At 41.1% G+C, this 21,269-nt stretch overlaps 1 protein-coding gene across 4 annotated transcripts in view; it reads left to right on the top strand.

Annotated features, from left to right (window-relative positions):
• LAMB1 (laminin subunit beta 1) overlaps positions 1-21,269 on the top strand; it is a 62,782-nt gene that overhangs the window by 13,334 nt on the left and 28,179 nt on the right. For all 4 annotated transcript variants that reach the window (XM_082239424.1, XM_082239422.1, XM_082239423.1 and 1 more), the window contains 18 exons: positions 417-490; positions 2,708-2,896; positions 2,981-3,044; positions 4,651-4,853; positions 5,495-5,615; positions 5,855-6,043; positions 6,916-7,095; positions 8,403-8,515; positions 9,262-9,341; positions 11,629-11,764; positions 13,122-13,280; positions 14,450-14,577; positions 14,766-14,886; positions 15,666-15,870; positions 16,554-16,697; positions 16,972-17,203; positions 18,218-18,381; positions 19,135-19,359. In XM_082239424.1, coding sequence (XP_082095550.1) covers positions 417-490; positions 2,708-2,896; positions 2,981-3,044; positions 4,651-4,853; positions 5,495-5,615; positions 5,855-6,043; positions 6,916-7,095; positions 8,403-8,515; positions 9,262-9,341; positions 11,629-11,764; positions 13,122-13,280; positions 14,450-14,577; positions 14,766-14,886; positions 15,666-15,870; positions 16,554-16,697; positions 16,972-17,203; positions 18,218-18,381; positions 19,135-19,359 — 2,727 coding nt within the window. The remainder of the gene's footprint in view (positions 1-416; positions 491-2,707; positions 2,897-2,980; positions 3,045-4,650; positions 4,854-5,494; positions 5,616-5,854; positions 6,044-6,915; positions 7,096-8,402; positions 8,516-9,261; positions 9,342-11,628; positions 11,765-13,121; positions 13,281-14,449; positions 14,578-14,765; positions 14,887-15,665; positions 15,871-16,553; positions 16,698-16,971; positions 17,204-18,217; positions 18,382-19,134; positions 19,360-21,269) is intronic.

The following is a 21,269-nucleotide window of genomic DNA, read 5'->3' as shown; positions in this document are numbered from 1 at the left end:
ACATATTCCATTGATGCTGTGTGAGAATTTTTTAAAAAATGATGATGTTCTTCAGTTTTATTCAGGTCTCCCATTGATTTTTATACAGCTTGTTTCCAAACAACTGAGCTTAAGGATAAGAACACTATGTAGAATTTGTCCCTGGTTTCCTTTTGACTCTGTGAATGTTCCCAAATATAAACGCTAGAGATCTTTTAAAAATAAAAACCCTGTGATTTTTTAATTTCTACAACAAATAGCTGATTAGTACTTTGTTGTTATGTTACTCTATATTGCACCCTTTCACAGAGAACAAAAACAAAAAACAAACTGGCTTTTTTGTAACCAAACACATACCCCCAGGGAAAAAAATGATGAAATTAGACTTTTGACAAATGTTCTTGTTTACTGTGCAACTTCCTCTCTTGGTCTTGTAGGAGTAGAAAATGTAACCATCCAGTTGGATCTGGAAGCCGAATTCCATTTCACTCATCTCATTATGACCTTCAAGGTAAAGAATCCATAACATTCTCGCAAATCACAAATGACCCTTGTGTAATCTGATACTGGTCATGGAAGGCAGTTAACTAGCTGCTTGAGAATAAAATGCATAGCACCCCATGTTTTGAGGAGATCTTTTAAAAAGGATTTTAAAAGCTATTAAAACTGGAATGCAAGAGGTAAGATAAACCACATCAGTTTTACGATACAGGCTAATTGGCTTCTTCTGCATTCTTAGGTAAGTCTTTAAATAAATTCCAAACACTCAGAAAGCAGGAAAAACAAAGATTAGGACTGCAACCCTGATTCCTCTAGCCCCACTGAATTTTGTAAAACTTACTACTGAAAGGTCATGGTTAGGATTGCAGTCTTACTGTTGCTTTTTCATCTGTGCCCTCTGCAGCAGTAATCAGTAGCTGGTCTATCACTAATTTTTTGTTGATAAAGTTGAGGGTTCTGTAGGATGTTTTGTCCACATAGCCTTCTCTGTTCTCCTTATAGTTGTATCAGATCCAAACCGGGGAATGTGATTCTTTAAGACAACAAAATTATTGGCTTTAGAATTCTCTCAAATTTGGCAGCTGAAATAATCTCCAGGAAAAAAAGAACATCTGTATACAAAGTTCTTTTGTTTCCTTCTGAACAGATGTCTTGGCAGGGCAGATGCGCCCATATGGTTTAAAATATATTTCACTGGGGAGGTACACGATAGTTTGACTCTCCTGAGATGTGCATTCAGAAAATCTGTGCTGGGATTACATTTAATGCATTGCTTATGTGAAAATAATTTAGACGCTTAATTTCATACCAAGTGAGCAGTACCTAATAATAATCAGTACCTACACCCAAGAAGCACCATATATGTTTGTACAGTATAGCATTTGTAATCAATTGAATACCCGACTTTTAACTGATATAATCAATCTCTTCCATTTAGCTTACTTTCCCCCATCTTTATCAAAGCATCAATACAGGTGCCTTTCTATGAACACACATAACTGCCTAATATTTGGTCAGGCCACTGGACTATATAAACCAGCAGTCCTCAACCATGGAGCCAAGGGGTACATCAGGAAATCCAAGAAACACTCATGACTATCACAGAACACCTATTTCATTTAAGATAAATTGGCAATACTCAGAGCCCACCCACCCCCCCAAGCAGCCAAAACACTCCCTGAAACAAACAAACTGCAGGCAGGGCTTTTTTCAGCAGGAACTCACCAGAAATGAGGTCCAGCAACTCTTTATTGCATTCTGGCATCTCTTTGGTGCCATTCCCCTGCATGGCACTCTGGGCTGTGTGACAGAGGCAGCGGGCAACAGGTTGAGATATATTCCTGTTCCTGTGGCGGTGGGGTGAGCCGGTAAAGAAGAAATGTCCCACCCCCATAAAAGGCTCAACAGCTTATTCGGGTGGGTGCTCCCCCTGAAAAAAGCTACACAAGTTCCAACACCTCTTTTTATATATATATAAAAACCCTACATCCAAACAACCTCCTCAAAATGCAAAAAGAAAATGAATAAAAACTCTTAGGAGGCGTGGGGGCATTGGTGAGAGCCTTAGGAGGAGGCTTTCTGAAGGCACCACACTGGGGCAACTAGGTCCAAACCAAGTGACTCTTAAGATATGAAGTAGACATATTTCTCAGCCCTGCTACCTGCTATCTAGAAATACCAGAGATTAAATATTGTGCCCACAAAGCATTGCTGTACTGCTGAGCAATGGTCCTTATTATGTTAGTCTGGTTGATACCCCATACTGATCTATTTGTGGCAAAATAAACTGCAACGCAGCCTTATTGCTACTGATACATTTGCTCGCGCTGTGACTTCATGAGTCCTCCATCCATCAAGCAACACCATTCCTATACAATCTGGGGATTTAGCTGGTGCAGCTGTGCCTTTTTCTGGTACAGCCTGGACGAATGAATGAATATCACTATTAACACGCTCCTTGGCCCATGAGGGGGCCTTGACCTGTTGGAGCACCTGCAATTACAAGAGGCTTATTGTTGTTTAAAAGCATATTCTGTAGACTGACATGCATAGGCCACACAGATCTGAGCATAATCAGTGCAAGAAGAAGCAGTGGCAGAAAAGTCAAATAAATGTTCAGGAAATTGTAAATGATACTGGAAAATTATTTCAAATATTTGATGAACATTGTTCCAAATAATTTGTAGCTTAACATTCATTAAAATCTATTCTTCTTCTTGATTCTTAGACGTTTCGCCCAGCTGCAATGCTGATTGAAAGATCCTCAGATTTTGGGAAAACTTGGCAAGTATATAGATACTTTGCCTATGACTGTGAGACTTCATTCCCAGGTGTTTACAATGGACCAATGAAGAAAGTAGATGACATAATTTGTGATTCCCGTTACTCTGATATTGAACCTTCAACTGAGGGAGAGGTTCGTAGTTTTATCTACAATTGATCTGCCTTACTAGTGAGGCTGTATCTCTGTGACGCTGATGAATCCTCATGTTTATTTCAGGTAATTTATCGTGCTCTGGACCCTGCTTTTAGAATAGAGGACCCGTATAGCCCAAGAATTCAAAGTAAGTATGCAAGCTTCTTATCTTCCTATACATTTTTAGGATTGCGCTTGAACTGCATTAAATGCTTTACAATAATTACCTCACATGTCAGCCTTGTGTGGTGAAGTCCTCTTCACTTTTTGCAGACAGAGAAAGAAGGGTGAGAAATAGTTACTTATTCAAGGTTATTCAATAATTCTGTCACCAAGCTGGCAGATCGTAGGTTCCTTGCGGACTCATGTTTTAATACTACTTGCACTGATTGCACAACCTCTTAGTCTTGAAAGTTAAAAAGAATTACAAGTTGTTGTTACAGAATATGGAAAAACTTGCATCCTTGTACTGGCTTGTTGGAGCCAGTATGTTTCAACATTTCAGAGCACAGGTTCGTTTCAGATGGATTTCAAGTGAGCTTGGAAATGTATGTGTTTGCAAGACTGGAGTGCCTGAAGAATTTTCATTAACACCAACCTGTGATCCCCACTAGGATCAAAGGGGCTCTTAAACATGCATGCCTAGAAGCTGATGAAAGGGTTAGGCTGAAATGTCCTCAGGTGTCCCATCACAAACAACAGTGGTGATGAAAATACGGAAATTTTAATTGACTCAATAGAGCTAAGTCTATTTAAATCAATATTTCACCTACATAAATTCCTGCTTCATTTCAGCATATACTATTAACGAGTGACATTTACAAGAAACTTGCTGCTGAACAATCATCATACATTTAAATGTATTTATTTAATAGGGCATACTTCCTTTCCTATCGCAGAGCTTCAGGTTGATTAAAATCAGGCTAGGCCCAGGGCATGGATTTAAGGTTCATGATACAGTAACTTTGCAAAAGCTGAGCAGGACCAAGTCTGCTCAGCGACTGAATGGAAGACTGGATGAGAACCCTACTTATGCGTCTTTGGTGTCTGTGATGGAAGAAAGGCAGGGTATAGATGTAATAAAATAGATTTAACATTGGAAAACAGTTCTTTAATAATAATACTTTGAATTTGTATAGTGCTTAAACTTAGTTGCCTTAGTCTAAGTGTATTTTCAGGGAAACTTATTGCTGGTATATTTATTTTCTTTTCATGAATTTCCACCTCACTATTTAGCCAAAAGAGGCTCCCAGGAAAGCTTATACACTAAAAACAAGATAGACCCTGCTTCTAAATGGTACAAAACAAAAGGGAAATGGATTGGGGGGTGTGGAGAAAGAAATAAGCAAACACAGGCACCAGATATTCATTACAGGATCTTCTAGTGATCAGCTGGGATGGAAACAGTTAATTGAGAAGAGGTCCCCAATGGTTGCTGGTGTCTTTAAGTTGCACCAGTTGTTGCATCCCCACCCCCAGCTCATTACTGCTTGGTGGAATGGCTTGCAGTTGATGGGGGAATGGGAGGCAATAAATATGTGCAACTCCCATCATCCCTGACTGCTGGTCCTGTTAGCTAGGGATGATGGGAGTTGTAGTCCAACAACAGCTGGGGACCCAAGTTTGAGAAACGCTTTGTTAGACTCATAGGTTTTTCATAATAAATATTCTTAATATGTCTCTTGCAACGAAACTAAATTTCTTTTTTTAAAAAAACAATAACACCCTTACTTTATTTATCTTTGGTTTTTCAGATATGTTAAAAATCACAAATTTAAGAATCAAATTTACCAAACTGCACACACTGGGAGACAACCTTCTGGATTCGAGAATGGAAATCAGAGAAAAATATTATTATGCCATTTATGACATGGTGGTCCGTGGAAATTGCTTCTGTTATGGACATGCCAGTGAGTGCGCACCGGTGCATGGATATGATGAAGAGGTGGAAGGAATGGTAAATCTTTATATATTTTTCATAACAAGTAGTGTTAAAGTCAGATAGGTTACAATTCTGCCACTCAGACTCTAAGAGGTTCCCTCCTTGAGGAGAGCTACCAACATAAACAAAGGTAACAAAACTAGATTTTCTGTCAGTTTAAATTATTGTTGAAGGTCAAAGTAAATGAGACATCAGTAGCTATGGGTAAGGGGGAGGTTTAGCACAACCATGTCCTAGTCCCTGAAAAGCTTGGATGTAGAACAGCTCTAAAACTTGTATATAGCTACTTGGTATAAACTCTGGATTAAACAAACTGAGCTGTCACAATCTAATTTGGCCCTAGAGCCAAATTAGCATCTCAAGGGTGTTCTGTAGTTCCTTTTTACATTAGACAGGTGAGAAAGGAGCCACTGCTGCCCTGGCAGTCAACATCTTCCCAGTCAAAGATGAAGTGACTTGTTCTTCTTGTTGTTCCATTATTTCCAAGCCACTGGATTTTTGTAAAAAAGTCCCTAGAAATTCTCGCAACAATCAAAGACTACTATTTCTTTATATGAACCCTTAGTCAATGAGAGGAAATGAGCATTGCTTTTATTTTCAATATATTGTGTCTTTGTATGTATGTTCCAATCTCTCTCTCTTTCTTTAAATGAAAGGTCCATGGTCACTGCATGTGCAGGCACAACACCAAAGGCCTAAACTGTGAACAGTGCTTGGACTTTTACCATGACTTGCCATGGCGACCTGCCGAGGGTCGCAACAGCAATGCGTGCAAAAGTAGGTGTGACAAATTTAAATTCTGCTTTGTAAAATCTATGGTACTAATGTCTGATGAGCCTTTCATGAGAAACTGTGCTCTCTGTCTTATAAATGGCACAGATTACCCAACTTTTAACCGATTTTGCTAATAAAAATACTCAACTGCTGCTACACTCCTTTCTAAATAAGTTAATGTAGTTGTTTTAGTTTTAAAAATGGATTGTCGCTTAGAATTAGTTTGTTTATCTTTATCCTAGAATGCAATTGCAACGAACACTCTGCACAGTGCCACTTTGACATGGCCGTGTACATGGCAACTGGAAATACCAGCGGTGGAGTGTGTGATGACTGTCAGCACAACACGGTGGGGCGTAATTGTGAGCAGTGCAAACCCTTCTACTTCCAGCATCCAGAGAAAGATATTCGGGACCCCAACATTTGTGAACGTAAGTACATTGTCTTCAAAGTGTAGACAAAGACAAAGTGTAGACAAAGACAGCCTGTTGAGATAAATGAGAATTTCTCTGTCGTTTTAATAATAATAATAATTTATTATTTATACCCCGCCCATCTGGCTGGGCTTCCCCAGCCACTCTGGGCGGCTTCCAAAAGAATATTAAAATACTATAATACATCAAACATTAAAAGCTTCCCGAAACAGGGCTGCCTTCAGATGTCTTCTAAAAGCCTGATAGTTGTTGTTCTCTTTGACATCTGGTGGGAGGGTGTTCCACAGGGAAGGCACCACTACCGAGAAGGCCCTCTGCCTGGTTCCCTGTAACTTGGCTTCTCGCAGTGAGGGAACTGCCAGAAGGCCCTCGGTGCTGGACCTCAGTGTCCAGGTAGAACAATGGGGGTGGAGACGCTCCTTCAGTTTAATATACAAGTGTGATTCTGAAATAATGAATAAAACTTTGTAGTTCTTTTATATCCTAAAATGTACAAATGGAAGACTTACTGCATGTTCCAGAAACATTGTGGGATATATCTGATGTAGGCCACAGTCAGAGTAAATCCACTGAAATTAAGGGGCATGGCTAATTTAAGTCCATTCATTTCAGTGGGTCTGCTCTGAATATGACCACTTATGTGTACTGATTTGTAATAGCAGAGGCTCCTGTATTCAAAGTGGTATAGCATAAGATTTTGGCTAAATGGGAAAGCTAGTTGCCATTTGGTGGGGTACAGCAGCTTCAGACAGTGGGAGGCTTTGATGACAGAATTTTCGGAAAATGGAATTGGTGTTGTATTTGGCTATAATATATGCTTCCTGCCTAGTAGCTATGATTACATAGTAAAGAGCTGCTATTTCTTTTAGCATGCAACTGTGATCCAGTTGGCTCCCAGGATGGCGGGGTATGTGATCGCTACACTGACTACTCAACTGGCCTTATTGCTGGACAGTGCCGTTGCAAATTATACGTGGAAGGGGAGCGCTGTGATTTCTGCAAGGAAGGATTCTATGGATTAAGTTCCGATAATCCACTTGGTTGTCTGTGTAAGTAAAACAAAAAGAAACCACTTTGTAGTTTTGAACAAGAGGAGTGTTGCTAATGCTGCACCTCACTGATTAACTGAATCTTATTAAGTTTAGAGCTATAGTTTTTATTTGTAAATACATTGCCTGCCCTGCCCGCCATTGTGCGTGCGTGTGTGTGTTTTACTGACATAGAGGATCAGGAAGGTATAAATTCATATTATCTTGCATTGTTTACTTTCCTGGCCTTTCCTGTACGTTCAAATTTAATTTTGGTGTGGGGATACAAGGGCTGTTTTTTGTTTTTATTTGTTTTGTTTTCCAAGCAACAGAAGTCTCTTATCCTGTTCCTTGCACACCGGAGGGGGAAACCCATCACCTTTCAGTATTCTGGCCAACAAGTGCAAAGGTGCTGGGATGGTCTATAAGCACATGAGCATTTGAGGGCAGAGAGTTGTATTAAATTTAAATGACTCACTTTAAATATATCAGACTTCTTGCAGTTTGCTTTTTACTGGGTTATATTTAATTACAATGCCCTTATAAATGATTGCTTAGCATTGCTGGCTCTAGAACTTTGAGGACTCCACAGCACCCACATTTGGAGTCCTAACCTGGAAGAGGCGGATGATGCATACCCTCAAACAGGTTGCCGCAGAAAACCGGGATGTGTGTCTACTGTAACACTCTCCCATGCAAGTCACATGACCTACATGAGATCACACCCCATGTCTTTTGAGGCTGAGGCCCCTGCGAAACAGGAAATCCTGATTTAATTGGGGCAGTTGAGGGGTATGTGCATACAGACTGAGAATTCTCATAGGCTTCAGCCAACCATATTGAATACTCTGTGCAAGGTTAACACTGTTAGGGTGATGGGCTGTTTTTCTGGTCCTGGGGACTTGGGAATTTGCCAGTCTTGCCACACTGTGGAGCCAGCTGTGAGCCTTAGAAAATGCCACAAAATTTCTAACTGTAGGATTTCAATTTATGGTATACGCTTCTACTTCACAGCTTTTGTTTTGTTGTTTGTGCTATTTTTTATCACTGACTGTAGGTTATGCTGACTGGTTTTTTGTTTTTGTTTTGTATTGTTCAGTATGACCTTTGGTCAACAGGCAATACATCTGTCTCCTTGGCTTTACTTATACACAGGATGGTGTGTGAATGTGTTTTTGTGAGCTGGATAAGAGAGAAAAGCCATTTGTCAGTAAGTCTGCAGTGAAAATGAGGGATAGTGTTGATGTAAATATTTGTATTCAATGCTGTGCAAATTTATAACTTAAACAACTGCATCCTGATTTATTTACTTATACTTCCTAATATAGCTTGTGAATGTAATCCTTTGGGCACAATTCCTGGAGGGAATCCTTGTGACTCAGAGAGAGGAAGCTGCTATTGTAAACGTCTTGTTACAGGAAGACGTTGTGATCAATGTCTGGTAAGTCGCCTTGCTTAAAAGAACAGAGCTTTTATTGTGTGTGTGCATTTTTTTTTAAAAAAAAAACCCCTTTCCAAATAAGGCGACAAGTGTCATTTGTCTGGTAAGCTTCATTTAAAAACTTCAAAATAATCAAACTGATTTGCAACACCAAGCTCCTCTACTCAAATGCCTAAAGGGCATTCTCGATACTTCATGGTGCAGTATTTAAATTCAAAAAAGTTGCATACATTTGTTTTGGAATGCCAAATTATTAGGCCTGGGACATCCTGCTTCGGTCTGTTATATCACATGGGCAGCCAAAGGTGCTAGGCCTGCCCCTCACGCACAGGCTCTCTGTAACACCAAAGCCAATAACAGTGATTGGGGCTGTGACCCCTCTGCTTGCAGTGTCCCATCCTGATGTCAAAGCTGGTCAGCAGCTTCCTGGCTATGAGTACTACTTCCTGAACTTCCTTCAGGATTGCACACTTGGTTCTCCTCCCCCAGTCATTTATTCTCACAACATCCCTGTGAGGTAGGTTATGGTGAGAGTTTGTGACTTAACAGCTGAGCAGATAGTTGAACCTGGCTCTTGCCAATCTTAGCCACTACCCCACGTAGCTTAAGGAAGCAGATAGTTCTGCTGTTACTCATTGGTGTTAGCCTTGGACATGTCCACCTTTTTGCGCAACCTTGAGCTTGAACTATGCTTGAGTTTCGCAACATCCTGTTATACCAGTAACAGTCTAAATCTTCCCTTGCAGCCTGAGCATTGGGGCTTGAGCAATGATATGGATGGTTGCCGACCGTGTGATTGTGACCAAGGAGGGGCGCTGAACAATAAGTAAGTCTCAAAAGAAGCAATGTGCTGTATTTTTCGCTCCATAAGACGCACTTAGTTTTTAGAGGAAAACAAAAAAAATTATTCTGAATGAAACAGTGGGTGCGTGATTTTTGTGGTTCATGCTGTGGCCACAGACATGTGATTTGATGGTGAGTTTGGGGTAGCCCAATGCAAAAATCCTGAGAATCCATGTGATCCGTGCTTTGTAACCACGTTTTTGCACCATTGCGGCCCCACGCAACAGTAGGTGCATGATTTTTTTGATGCAGGCTGTAGCCATGGACATGCTGTGTGATCTGATGGTGAATTTAGGGTGACCCAATGCATGGACTTTTACCTCCCCCCTCCCAGGCAGCTTCCTTTATGGCTAGCGTCCCTTATCTCTCTCCCGATCCCACTGATCAGCTGCTTCCTTTCAACACTCCCTTCCCAAGGACCATGCATTCACTCCATAAGACACACAGACATGTCCCCTTACTTTTTAGGAAGAAAAAAGTGTGTCTTATGGAGCGAAAAAATACGGTACTTGGTTTTTCTTTTCTTTTCAGAAGCACCTGATTCATCTGCAACTTACCTCTGTTTTTAAAAACAATAATGATAATAATAAAAACAACACTTACTGTTTACATAGTGAATTTCAAGTATTTAAAGCATTTCACTATTGTTAGCTCAGTAATTCTTACAACAGCCCTGTAAAGTACATCGAAAATTTTATCACTATTTTGCAGATGGGAGAGGGGCAGGGCGTGGATCCAAATTTAGTCATATTTTGAGTAGCGTAACTCTTGCCTAGGTCATGGCTAGCTTAAATTCCATAAATTTCAGTAGGTCTTCTCTAAGCATGGCTGAATACAATCTGCTGGTGGCCAAGTCGCCTAGCCAGGATGTTTCCCAGCTGCATCTCTAGATAGTTAGATAATCATTTAAAGCTTTCCTGTTTAGTTACTCACTTCTGCATGTGTTGAATGGAAAGGAGGAAGAATGCATGAGCCGAAGATCTGATTGCACTTAAATAAACCTCAAGGGCCAAGTAAATGTCCTGTTTTTTTCTTAATTTTGTTCAGTTAGTTAGTTTACACTTGGGAAATAACTATTGCACAATCAAATTACATCAACACAAATCTTTCTGTCATTTCAAACTTACTTGCCAATCTGTCTGAAGTAATCACAAAGAAGATAATTCCAGCAGGCTCATGTTTGTACCCCTGTTATTGGCCCCTAGTTATTTGTTTTCCCATGCAAGTATCAGATGTCCTCAGAAGTACTATTAAAATTGTTTGATAGAACCACGAAGCTGCCTACCCTTTGAATGTTAATGACACTGATTGCAAAACCATCTGAAAGTGGGTGTTGCCCACTAGCAGAAGTCAAGCCAATTTGCTTTTCCTTTTTGTCTCCCAAGAGAATGGGCTCATTCATTCTGAAGATTTTCCTTTAAAACGGCTGCAGTTGAGATGCCTATTCTTACAAGCCTGTTTTCTATTTTTACAACAGCCTGTCAGGAAGGATAGAGGGTCTTATTCCAAAAAGTTTCTAACTGCAGTTTTATCCAGCATAGATCATGGTGTCTTGATACAGCACCTGAAAGGCACATCTGGGTTGAAATCCTTGTGATTTTGAATGCTGGAAAAATACAAGGGAAGCAAAACAAAGGATGGAGTTGTTGTTCAACCATAGGGTACTTTCCATATTTGTTAAAATCTATCTGGGATAAATACAGGAATTTCACAGGAAGGAACAATGTTTAATTACAACAGTTTTCCCCCATGGAATTTCCCCCTCTGCCATAATTTGTATTCTGCCCCCAAAGTTTTAAGCTGACTCATATGCAAGAAAATGCACTTGTATTTGAGTCTAAACATCTGTGCCAGTGTATCTCCCTGTGTCGTCCAAACAGTGGTGGGACTTAGCAGTACAATTTGTGATGGTTTATAGAATCATATAATTGTAGATGGTTGGACAGTGTTCTCGAAGCCACAAACATGAGTCTGACCAAACTGCGGGAGGCAGTGGAAGATAGGAGTGCCTGGCGTGCTCTGGTCCATGGGGTCACGAAGAGTCGGACACGACTAAACAACAACAACATAATTGTAGAATTGGATGGTACTTTGAATGAGGGCCATCTAGTCCAACTCCCAGCAATTCAGGTTGTATTGCTACAGTGTCAGTGGATCCTATTCTCAACCCTAATTTACTTTTGTGCATTGAATGGTTATAGGTTCTTTTAAATTTGTCTGTCTGTATTTGCTTTTAGAAGATTGCAATATAAATGCATTATCTTTTTCAGCTGCTCGAGTGAATCTGGTCAGTGTCAATGCAGGCCTCATATGATTGGCCGCCAGTGCAACGAAGTGGAACCGGGATATTTTTTCATTTCTTTAGATCATTATGTCTATGAGGCTGAGGAAGGCATCTTTGGCCCTGTGAGTACCTACTCAGTTAAACTTCCACAGGCCCTTTTCTAATGCTCTGATATTTCCATGTACGGTAATCTGTTCTATTTCTAGCCTGTTGGTTTTACACTATACCTACCGAGGGACGCGGGTGGTCTAAACCACTGAGCCTCTTGGGCTTGCTAATTGGAAGGTCGGTGGTTCGAATCCCTGCAACGGGGTGAGCTCCTGTCGCTTTGTCCCAGCTCCTGCCAACATAGCAGTTTGAAAGCATGCCAGTGCAAGTAGATAAATAGGTACTGCTGCGGCGGGAAGGTAAACAGCATTTCCGTGCAGTCTGGCTTCTGTCATGGTGTTCTGTTGTGCCAGAAGCGGTTTAGTCATGCTGGCCACATGACCCAGAAAGCTGTCTGTGTGCAAACATTAGTTCCCTCAGCCTGAAAGTGAAATGAGCGCCGCACCCCATAGTCACCTTTGAACTAGACTTAACCGTCCAGGGGTCTTTTACCTTTACTTTTTTTTCAAACATGGTCTGAAATAAACATGAGCTGTCTTAGGTGATCTGTTTAGGAAAGACAATGTGAAAATAAAAGTAAATAAATACAAGTGTGCTAACGGGCCACTAGAGAGTTGGCCACTGGACCTTGATGGTTATGAGTTTTAGCAGTCTACACTGAGAAGGTATATGGGCCATGTACCAGAGCCAGGGTCTGCTTAGAGGCAGGTTCATCTAGAACACTGGCCTTCAGCTGGTAGGTTCTAACTCACAACTGGTTCATACCAGCAGCCATCTTGAATGACCATGTTTTGGAAAGAGGGAGAGAAGGAAAAAGGTACAGAGAGCAAGGGTGGGAAGATGGGTCTAAACAGAGTAAAGGTTAGTATTAATGGTATAAGATTTTTTAAAAAGTAAATATTAAAGCATAATTATGTGTCTATCGAAGTTGAAGATCACTTGCTAAGTCTAACTTCTTGTTTAGGAAGCTCATTCCATTTATGTTAGGTAAGGTATCTCCCTGAAACCATCAGCTGAAGATTCCTGCCTTTAGTTATTTCATAAACATTAGGCATTTCTGTTTTCTCTACAGTTATATTATGCCTGATAAAGTGGTTAATAGTACAAGTGATTTTTACACTTCACATCTCATTACGCTAAACAGAAGTGAATTTGTGCAGTATACTTTATCTCAATGAAGTGGCCTATGTAAATGTAGGAGAAGATGTAAACAAAAAACATTTGTCAGCAAATAGGAATAGGAAGCAAGAAGAAATTAAGGTCAAAATAACCTGTAGTGCTACTCTTCTACTGTGTCTTTCCCTTCAATTCTTTGAAAGTGCATGTGCCAACTTAAAATAATATGTAATAACTCCTGATTCTGTTCCACAGGGAGTGAGCATAGTTGAACGTCAGTATTCCCAGGATCGCATACCTTCATGGACTGGAATAGGATTTGTGAGAGTTCCTGAAGGAGCATTTCTGGAATTCTACATAGACAATATTCCTTACTCTATGGAGTATGAAGTTCTGATTCGCTATGAACCGCAGGTAAATACCTACCCTAGACGCATGCTCTTTCATAGTGTTGAATCTGAGTGAGAAGGTTTAAAGCCTGCCTATATAGGTTGATGTGGCTTGCTTTTCTTTTGTCTTAAGGTCACGCAGATATTCCAGTGGCTTATTTTAACAGCACTTAAGTCTACATTAGGCATAATAATCTCTCAAGTGTTCTTCATTAACAATAGACCTCTGCACACATGTGGTGAACGTGACTGTTCCTATTGTTCCTATTTTGCCTAAATATTCCAAATTTTCATGTATTTAGCATTTTATTTGTATATTCTGCACGTAGTAGTGTGCTGTTATGAGGAGAAAGATGAGTAAATAAACAGCAGTTGTGGTGTATGAGTAAGGGAAAGGAGTCAAGTGCATATAATCATGCGGAGTTCAGAAATGCTGGAGCATAGACTTTCTTTTCTTTTTAGATTTATCTAAGAAACTATGAGGGCTGAAACATTATTTTATTTCCCCCCTCTCCCCTCCCAAGCCTAAGATGTTCCTCCTATTTGCAGAGGTTCATAAAATGTCCAGACCTAATTATAGATTATTAATTATAGATTATTAACTATTTAATGGGAACGTGGGTGGTGCTGTGGTCTAAACCACTGAGCCTCTTGGGCTTGCCAATCAGAAGGTCGGCGGTTCAAATCCCTGTGATGGGGTGAGCTCCTGTTGCTCGGTCCCAGCTCCTGCCAACCTAGCAGTTTGAAAGCATGCCAAAAAGTGCAAGTAGATAAATAGGTACCGCTCAGTCGGGAAGGTAAATGGCGTTTCCGTGCACTGCTCTGGTTTCTCCAGAAGTGGCTTAGTCAGGCTGGCCACATGACCCGGAAGCTGTACGCCGGCTCCCTCAGCCAGTAAAGCGAGATGAGCGCCGCAACCCCAGAGTCGTCTGCGACTGGACTTAACTGTCAGGGGTCCTTTACCTTTTTAACTGCCATTTATACTGGATAAAATCTGGTGATTGTTTGCGCTTTTACTCAGAAGTGTATCCCACTGTCCAATGAGAATTCCCTCAATGTACTTACAGCAGCTTACCATGGTTGCTAATACAGTCCCAATTCCTGCATCAGGGGAAAAAATGGTTCATCTCCATGGAGAGAACTTTGATTACTGCTCGGCAAAGAAAATATGTTAATGTGTGCCAATTTTTCCAGTTACCAGATCAATGGGAGAAAGCTGTCATCACTGTATTTCGCCCAGACAGGATTCCAACCAGCAGCAGATGTGGCAATACAGTTCCTGATGATGACAACCAGGACGTATCATTATCTCCTGGTTCAAGGTGAGTATCACAACAAAAGGATAAACAAAGGAGCAATGAAGACATGATGGGAGGCAGAGGGAGAAGGAAAGGTTTGATTCCACATAATCAACAATCTCAGTCTAATCATTTGTTGTTTTAACATCCCATTGTTTTATCTCCAATGTACCCTTCTCTTCATGAACGTTGTGTCCGTCCTGGTCTTGCAGATATGTGGTCCTTCCACATCCAATATGCTTTGAAAAGGGTCTGAATTACACGGTTCGTCTGGAGCTGCCACAATACTCCCATGATACGGAGGTGGAAAATCCATACACACTCATAGATTCTGTAAGTGCATGTTTAAATAAAAATCTGTTTACATAGTTTGCAACTTTACCCGCTTAAATAAAACTACATGTATTGTGCTTCCTCTCCATGAGCACAGAATTTTAGCACAAGTAGACTGCAAGCAGGGGCAGCCTTGAGAGAAGCAGTGTGAATGGATTCCTCCCCATGAGAGAAGGAAAGGCTCAGTGGCAATGGCTGTGATTTATTGTGGTGTGCCTGGAACACTGCGTGCCTTGCTGAGTGCCAGCAGGTGAAAGGGGCAGGAGAATGAGTTCCATTGCACTTCGCTCAGAAAGCTGTGAGCATAGAAAGGGATGGATTGTGCTTCCCTTTCCTCCACCTGTAACTTTTCCTAAGAACATCTTGTGTGTCAGGGGAAACTTTGGGAACTGTCGCCAACAGTGTTGGTTGAGGGAGGGAAAGCAAAACACCCTGCTGCTTATGTAGTAGCTCTTTTGTGCCCCTAAACCAGTGGTGGTCAAACTTGGCCCACCAGCTGTTTTTGGACTACAACTCCCATCATCCCTAGCTAACAGGCCCAGTGGCCAGGGATGATGGGCATTGTAGTCCCAGAACAGCTGGAGGGCCAGGTTTGGCCACCACTGCCCTAAACACTCCTTGGAAAGCATTTTTTAGGTGAACACTGTGCATATTAATGATCAACCATCTATTTTTTTAAACTATTGTAGATTTCTTTTTCTAACAATATCGCGTGGCACTGTACAAGGTTCGGCTACAGATCTAAATAGTAATTCTGCCATGTTAAAATCAACCCACAGCTTGTTCTCATGCCTTTTTGCAAATCCCTGGACATATTCTCAGTTGGAGGCAGAGGTGATGATGTGATGACTAACAGTGCCTGGGAAGCCTTTCAGAGATACCGGTGCCTGGAGAACAGCAGGAGTGTTGTTAAAACACCCATGACTGATGTTTGCAGGAACATCATTTTTAGCATCTCAGCCTTGCTGCATGAGACAGCATTAGGTAAGTAGATGTAACTGATTATTGAACTGAATTTCACAAAGTGGGATTGGGGTTAACTAGGAGGAAAAGGCAGTAGCCATGTTTACTACCGAAATAGGTAGCCATCCAGATGTTGTTGGACTCCATTATTCCGGCTTGCATGTCCAGTGGATGAGGGGAGTTGTAGTCCAACACCACTCGCAGGGCAACAGTTTCCAACCCCTGTTAAACTTAGCATCTGAACAACCCCATTGATAGAAGACAGGACCCCGGGTAAATATATATAAGTGATTCATAAATGAAATTATTATCATCATCTTAATCAGAAATAGATAGGTAGCCGTGTTGGTCTGCTCATCTCAGCTATCTGCCAATCTCCCATTCCCACCACCCTTCTGAGTAATACCCCTCCCCACCTTCTCACTATATAGAAGGGTCTGGCAACTTCTGTTTCAGTGTATCTGAAGAAGTGTGCATGCACACGAAAGCTCATACCAAGAACTAACCTAGTTGGTCTTTAAGGTGCTACTGGAAGGAATTTTTTTATTTTAATCAGAAATAATATTTAATATCTGTCCAATCAGGTTTACGCAGATCATTCCTTTACTAACCCATTGGCACCTTGCATAATACTATTGCTGCCAAGATGGCCCACACTTGTGCATTTGCCACTCCTGCAAAACCTGTGTCTTTCCCTGTTTCAGCTTGCCAGTGTGACCCACAAGGCTCATTAAGTTCTGTTTGTGACCCTAATGGAGGCCATTGCCAGTGCCGGCCAAATGTTGTTGGAAGAAGATGCGACAGATGTGCTCCAGGCACTTTTGGATTCGGACCTAGTGGATGCAAACGTACGTTGCTGCTTTATTCTAATCAAAATGTCATATGTTGCTGCTGTTTAACCCTTACCAAGTAAGTTTGATTGAAAGAAGGAAAATCCTTTGAGCCCCTTTGTTTCAGTATACATCTGTAAGAATCCTTTAAAAAAATAAAACCTTCACTCTCCAAATATTTTATTTTTAAGTAATTTGAGGCTTCATGTCCTAGTGTCATCATAACTTCATGAATGTAAGCAATGTATCCAGTTTCAGTATCATTCAAGATGGATACCTATGTTCTTTTTAGCTTGTGAGTGTCATGTCCAAGCATCAGTTAATGCTTTCTGCCACCCGGAGACTGGTCAGTGCCACTGTTTCCATGGAATATATGGCCGTCAGTGTGACAGATGCTTGCCTGGTTACTGGGGATTTCCAAGCTGCCAGCCCTGCCAGTGCAATGGTCATGCGGATGATTGTGACCCGTACAGCGGACAGTGTTTTAATTGCCGTGATCATACCTCTGGCCACAACTGTGAAAGGTATGCCTTCTTTTTGGATTAACTGGGATAGTCGTTAAATGATATATTACTTTTCAAGCAAGATTTTATCATGCTGCCCTCTGAAATGCTGAGTTCAAACCCATTTACTTAGGCTGCACTTATTTGCAGAGCATATTTTGTAGATCAGATGCACTGATCTCCACTCCTCCTACTCCTACCACTACTCATTTCAAAATGATTCCTGCCTGTTTAATGGCTGTGAATCTTGAGCACGCACACACTTTAATTGGCACCTGTTGTATAGTTTTCCAGCTTGGCCACTCTGCCTCAATTGCCTATTCCTTTTTTATTTTTTTACTCGCAGAGAACTTAATTTTGCTTACACGGGTCCAAAGACTGCTCTAGGACTAGCACAGTCATTTCCAGAACCCTCAGGAGTTTGGGGAAGGGGGGAAAGACAGCAAAGTAACCATTTGCAAGATCTTAGAAACACAGCTCTTCTAAACTCTCAAAACTTTCAGCAGTGCACATTCGCTTGTGAACTGAAGTGTATGTTTATATGATACATGAAATAAATGGGTTTGGTTTGGCACTCCTTCTACTAACATCAAGGAAGAGCCAATGAAAACATCTGTAAAATAGTGATTTTACAGATTATGGTGGGCTGCAAAAAACCTGCTGAACTGTGTGCTATGGACTGTCACCAGCCCATATCAGATATGCAAATATATGTGTGGCAATGAAGGGGAGCTCGCTCAGGGTGAGAGACTGGGAGAAGAGAGAGGTGCTCCCAGGTAAGAGCTGGGAGGGCTCACCTTTTTCTGTATGGGGTAAAAGTTAAAGTATATCTGTGAGAGAGGATCTTGTATTCTTCTTTTGCTTTTCTTCTTTTCAGTCTTTTTCTTTTTCTTTGTGTAGATTAGTTTGTGGGTTTTTTTGTATTGTGAGAATGTTTAATGAAACTTTACTATAAAAATAATAATAAAAGATATGCAAATATATGTGTTCTATTCCTTGGGTATGCTTAACAGACTTTTATATTGTAAAATTAAGATGCCTTGGTGGTTATTATGGAGATCCTGTCCTGGGATCTGGGGATCACTGCCGTCCTTGTCCTTGCCCAGATGGGCCAGAAAGTGGCCGCCAGTTTGCCTCTGGCTGTTATCAAGAACGTTCTACTCTGCAGGTGGTGTGTGTCTGCGAGACAGGATATAAAGGTAAAATACTTTGTGAAACCAAGTATAGTGAATGCTATTAAATTGAAGCCGTTTCAATGAGCATACATATTTTGATTATCACAAAGTGTCATATTTTACACTTACAATTATTATTATTATTGTTCTTTTATTAAATTAGTTGCTCAATCTTAGGAATGGTTCACATGTTAGTAATAATAATTCTACCATCAACAAATGTGCCATCCACATAAGTGATGCATTATAAATAATATGTGATGCTTTGTGCACCAAAGGCAGTGGCAGACTTTTGGGTCTCAAATTTGAGCAGCACCCTGTGTGACACCAAAATTTGGCAGACCCACCCACTTAATTTCCCTCCATTCTTCATCACAGTTCTTGGTGACTCCGATGCTCCACCCCCAGTGCAACCAAATTGGTCATGTTCCCCTAAATCTGCCTCTGTTAAAGAGAAACTTTGAAACATTTTGAATGGAGCACAGACATTGCAACATATTAGGTTTCAAAATCTACACAAAAGCCAGATTCTCAACAAAGCCTAAGTAATATTCTCTCTTTTGGCATGTGAATTGATAGTGGCGAATCTATCTGAAATCTTTCTGATGGTTTTCTTGTTTGTTGTGTGTTAAGTTTCTCCAGACAAACTTCCATCCTGCGTCTTAGCACATACCTTGATCTTTTCCTCCCCTTTATCATGCTTTCTTTTGTAGCTAATGTTTATGTTTGAGTGAGCTGAAGAGATTTCTTCTTCCTTTGATTTGGTTTGTTGAGCAGGGAGCAGATGTGGCGAGTGTGCTTCTGGTTTCTTTGGAAACCCTGAGGATGTTGGTGGAATTTGCCAGCCCTGCCAGTGCAACAACAACATTGACTCAACTGATCCGGAGGCCTGCGACAAGAAGACTGGATTGTGCCTGAAGTGCTTGTATCACACAGAGGGTGAAAACTGCCAACTGTGTAAACACGGTTATTATGGCCGGGCTGTTCAGCAGGACTGTAGAAGTAAGTAGGGGAAGGTCTCTGCTCCTGACCTTTGCAAGCATCACTTTGTCTTCTTTTAAGCACTAAGGTATTATTTTGGTGCACTGGGAATTTGCAGATTGGGAGCATAATCCTTCATTAAAGGTCAACAGATAACTCAAAACTAGTTTGAATGGGGCACTTAAGTGAAGAAGAACTCCAAGCCTGATCTTGAAAAGATGAGGCTTTTGTGTGAGAGAAGGCTTTCTTGTTAGCTTTCATTGTTTTCTTCTTATCAGGAGAAAAGCCCAGGTCATTTCCTGCAGCCCCTCAGGCTTTGGAGGAAGAAGAGGGGATTGTCTTTTGTTTACAGAGACATTCTTGGTAAAGAGTAGAAGTGGATTTCTGAAAAGTCATAGGGGGAGGGTAGAGAATATGCACCATAACAAGCAACAATATTCAGAAATCCTCTTCTTCTACTCTTTGTTTTTCTGTTATATTTTATGCATCAGGCAGTAGTGAATAACCTCAGCTGATAGGTATAGAACTATATGTGTTAAGAAAAAGGCTTAAAAGTGTGTGTTTAAAAGTTTTATGCTGTGAAGTACAACCTAGAAACTAGCAGTGTTTTAATGTTTAGATGACTGCCCCATCCCAAAGACTTCAGGTACGCTTCCATATCTATTAATCTTTTCAAAACAATCTCCTGAAGTAGATCGGTATCATTTCCATTTTAAACTTTGGGAATATACCATGAGAAATTGTTGCTTGCTCTGTGCCTGCTTATGAGTCCATGGCTGATGCAGTATTTTAATGCAAATCTCATAGTTCCTACCAGGTGGATAGTGGTTGTTTTGCTCCCCAAGAATGAAAGGCCTAAAGAGAGTGAGTTTGTTGGATCAGGCGATGTTCACAAATGAGAGAAGCTGAGCTTTTGAATAATGCAGAACTCTCCTCTAGGTAGTTGTGAGGATTCATTGAGATAATTAAATTTTGAAACCCGACTTCAGCAACTTCATTTTGCTTTGACATGTAGAGAGCAAGTGGGGGATCTGTAGGAAATGACTCACAGATGCTGCTTATATACTTGTGTCTGGAGCAGGGAAATGGCAGCTGCACATTTCTGGCTCTCTGCTGGAGACATTTATGCTTGGTGGGCCTCTTTTTCTCCAACCCCCCCCCCCATACTAGGAGCTCATTTTCACATTTTCACACCATTGTATATAGCGGCCCACGAAACTCTCACCCTTCCTATAATCTTTTGGAAATATAAAAGTGGCTATAGAGAAATAAATCTAGTTTTACCTTGTTCTGCTGGGGTTGAGTTGTCCCAGCAAGACAGCAACTGTGGTGTGGGTCTGGCCGGCAGCCTCTGCCCCTCAATCCCTTTCCCTCATGTGGAAGTTAGGTTGAGAAAAATGATCCTATTTGCACCAAAGGGAAGTTTTCCTCCCCCGAAACTGGTTCTTGCAGATGTTTATTGTTTTTCTTCATAGAATGAAGCAATCCTGACTAAAGCTATCCACTTATGCCAGGCATGTCCAAAGTCCATTGCGGGGGCCTAATTCAGCCTGCCGGTCAGTTTAATCTGGCCCATGTGGCAGTTTATTTCCTGGGGTAAAATCCTAAAAAACCTCAACAACTTCCAATTCTTAAAAAAAGGGTCAACAACTTTGGTTGGCCCTTTGGTCAGCCCTTCACTTCATCAAATCTGGCCCTCTTTGAAAAAAATTTGGACACCACTGACTTATGCCAATGGGAGCTTTTCTCTAAGCCTAATTGTTGAGGGAAGTGGTTGCTCTTTTTGGTTGCAGGGAAGGATTCATCCTCCCTTCCCTGCACTCAGAGAAATTATGCTTTGGGGGTTGGGAGCAGGCAAGATCCCACTGCTGCCAATGGGAGCTTTGTTGCCGTGCCTGATTGCCACACAAGGCACTAGCTGATAAGGGAAG

This window comes from Podarcis vaucheri, assembly GCF_965113315.1.
Source record: "Podarcis vaucheri genome assembly, chromosome: 10".
Lineage (NCBI taxonomy): Eukaryota > Metazoa > Chordata > Lepidosauria > Squamata > Lacertidae > Podarcis > Podarcis vaucheri.
The sequence above is the reverse complement of the archived record's forward strand: the minus strand, read 5'-3'. Positions and strand labels throughout refer to the sequence as shown.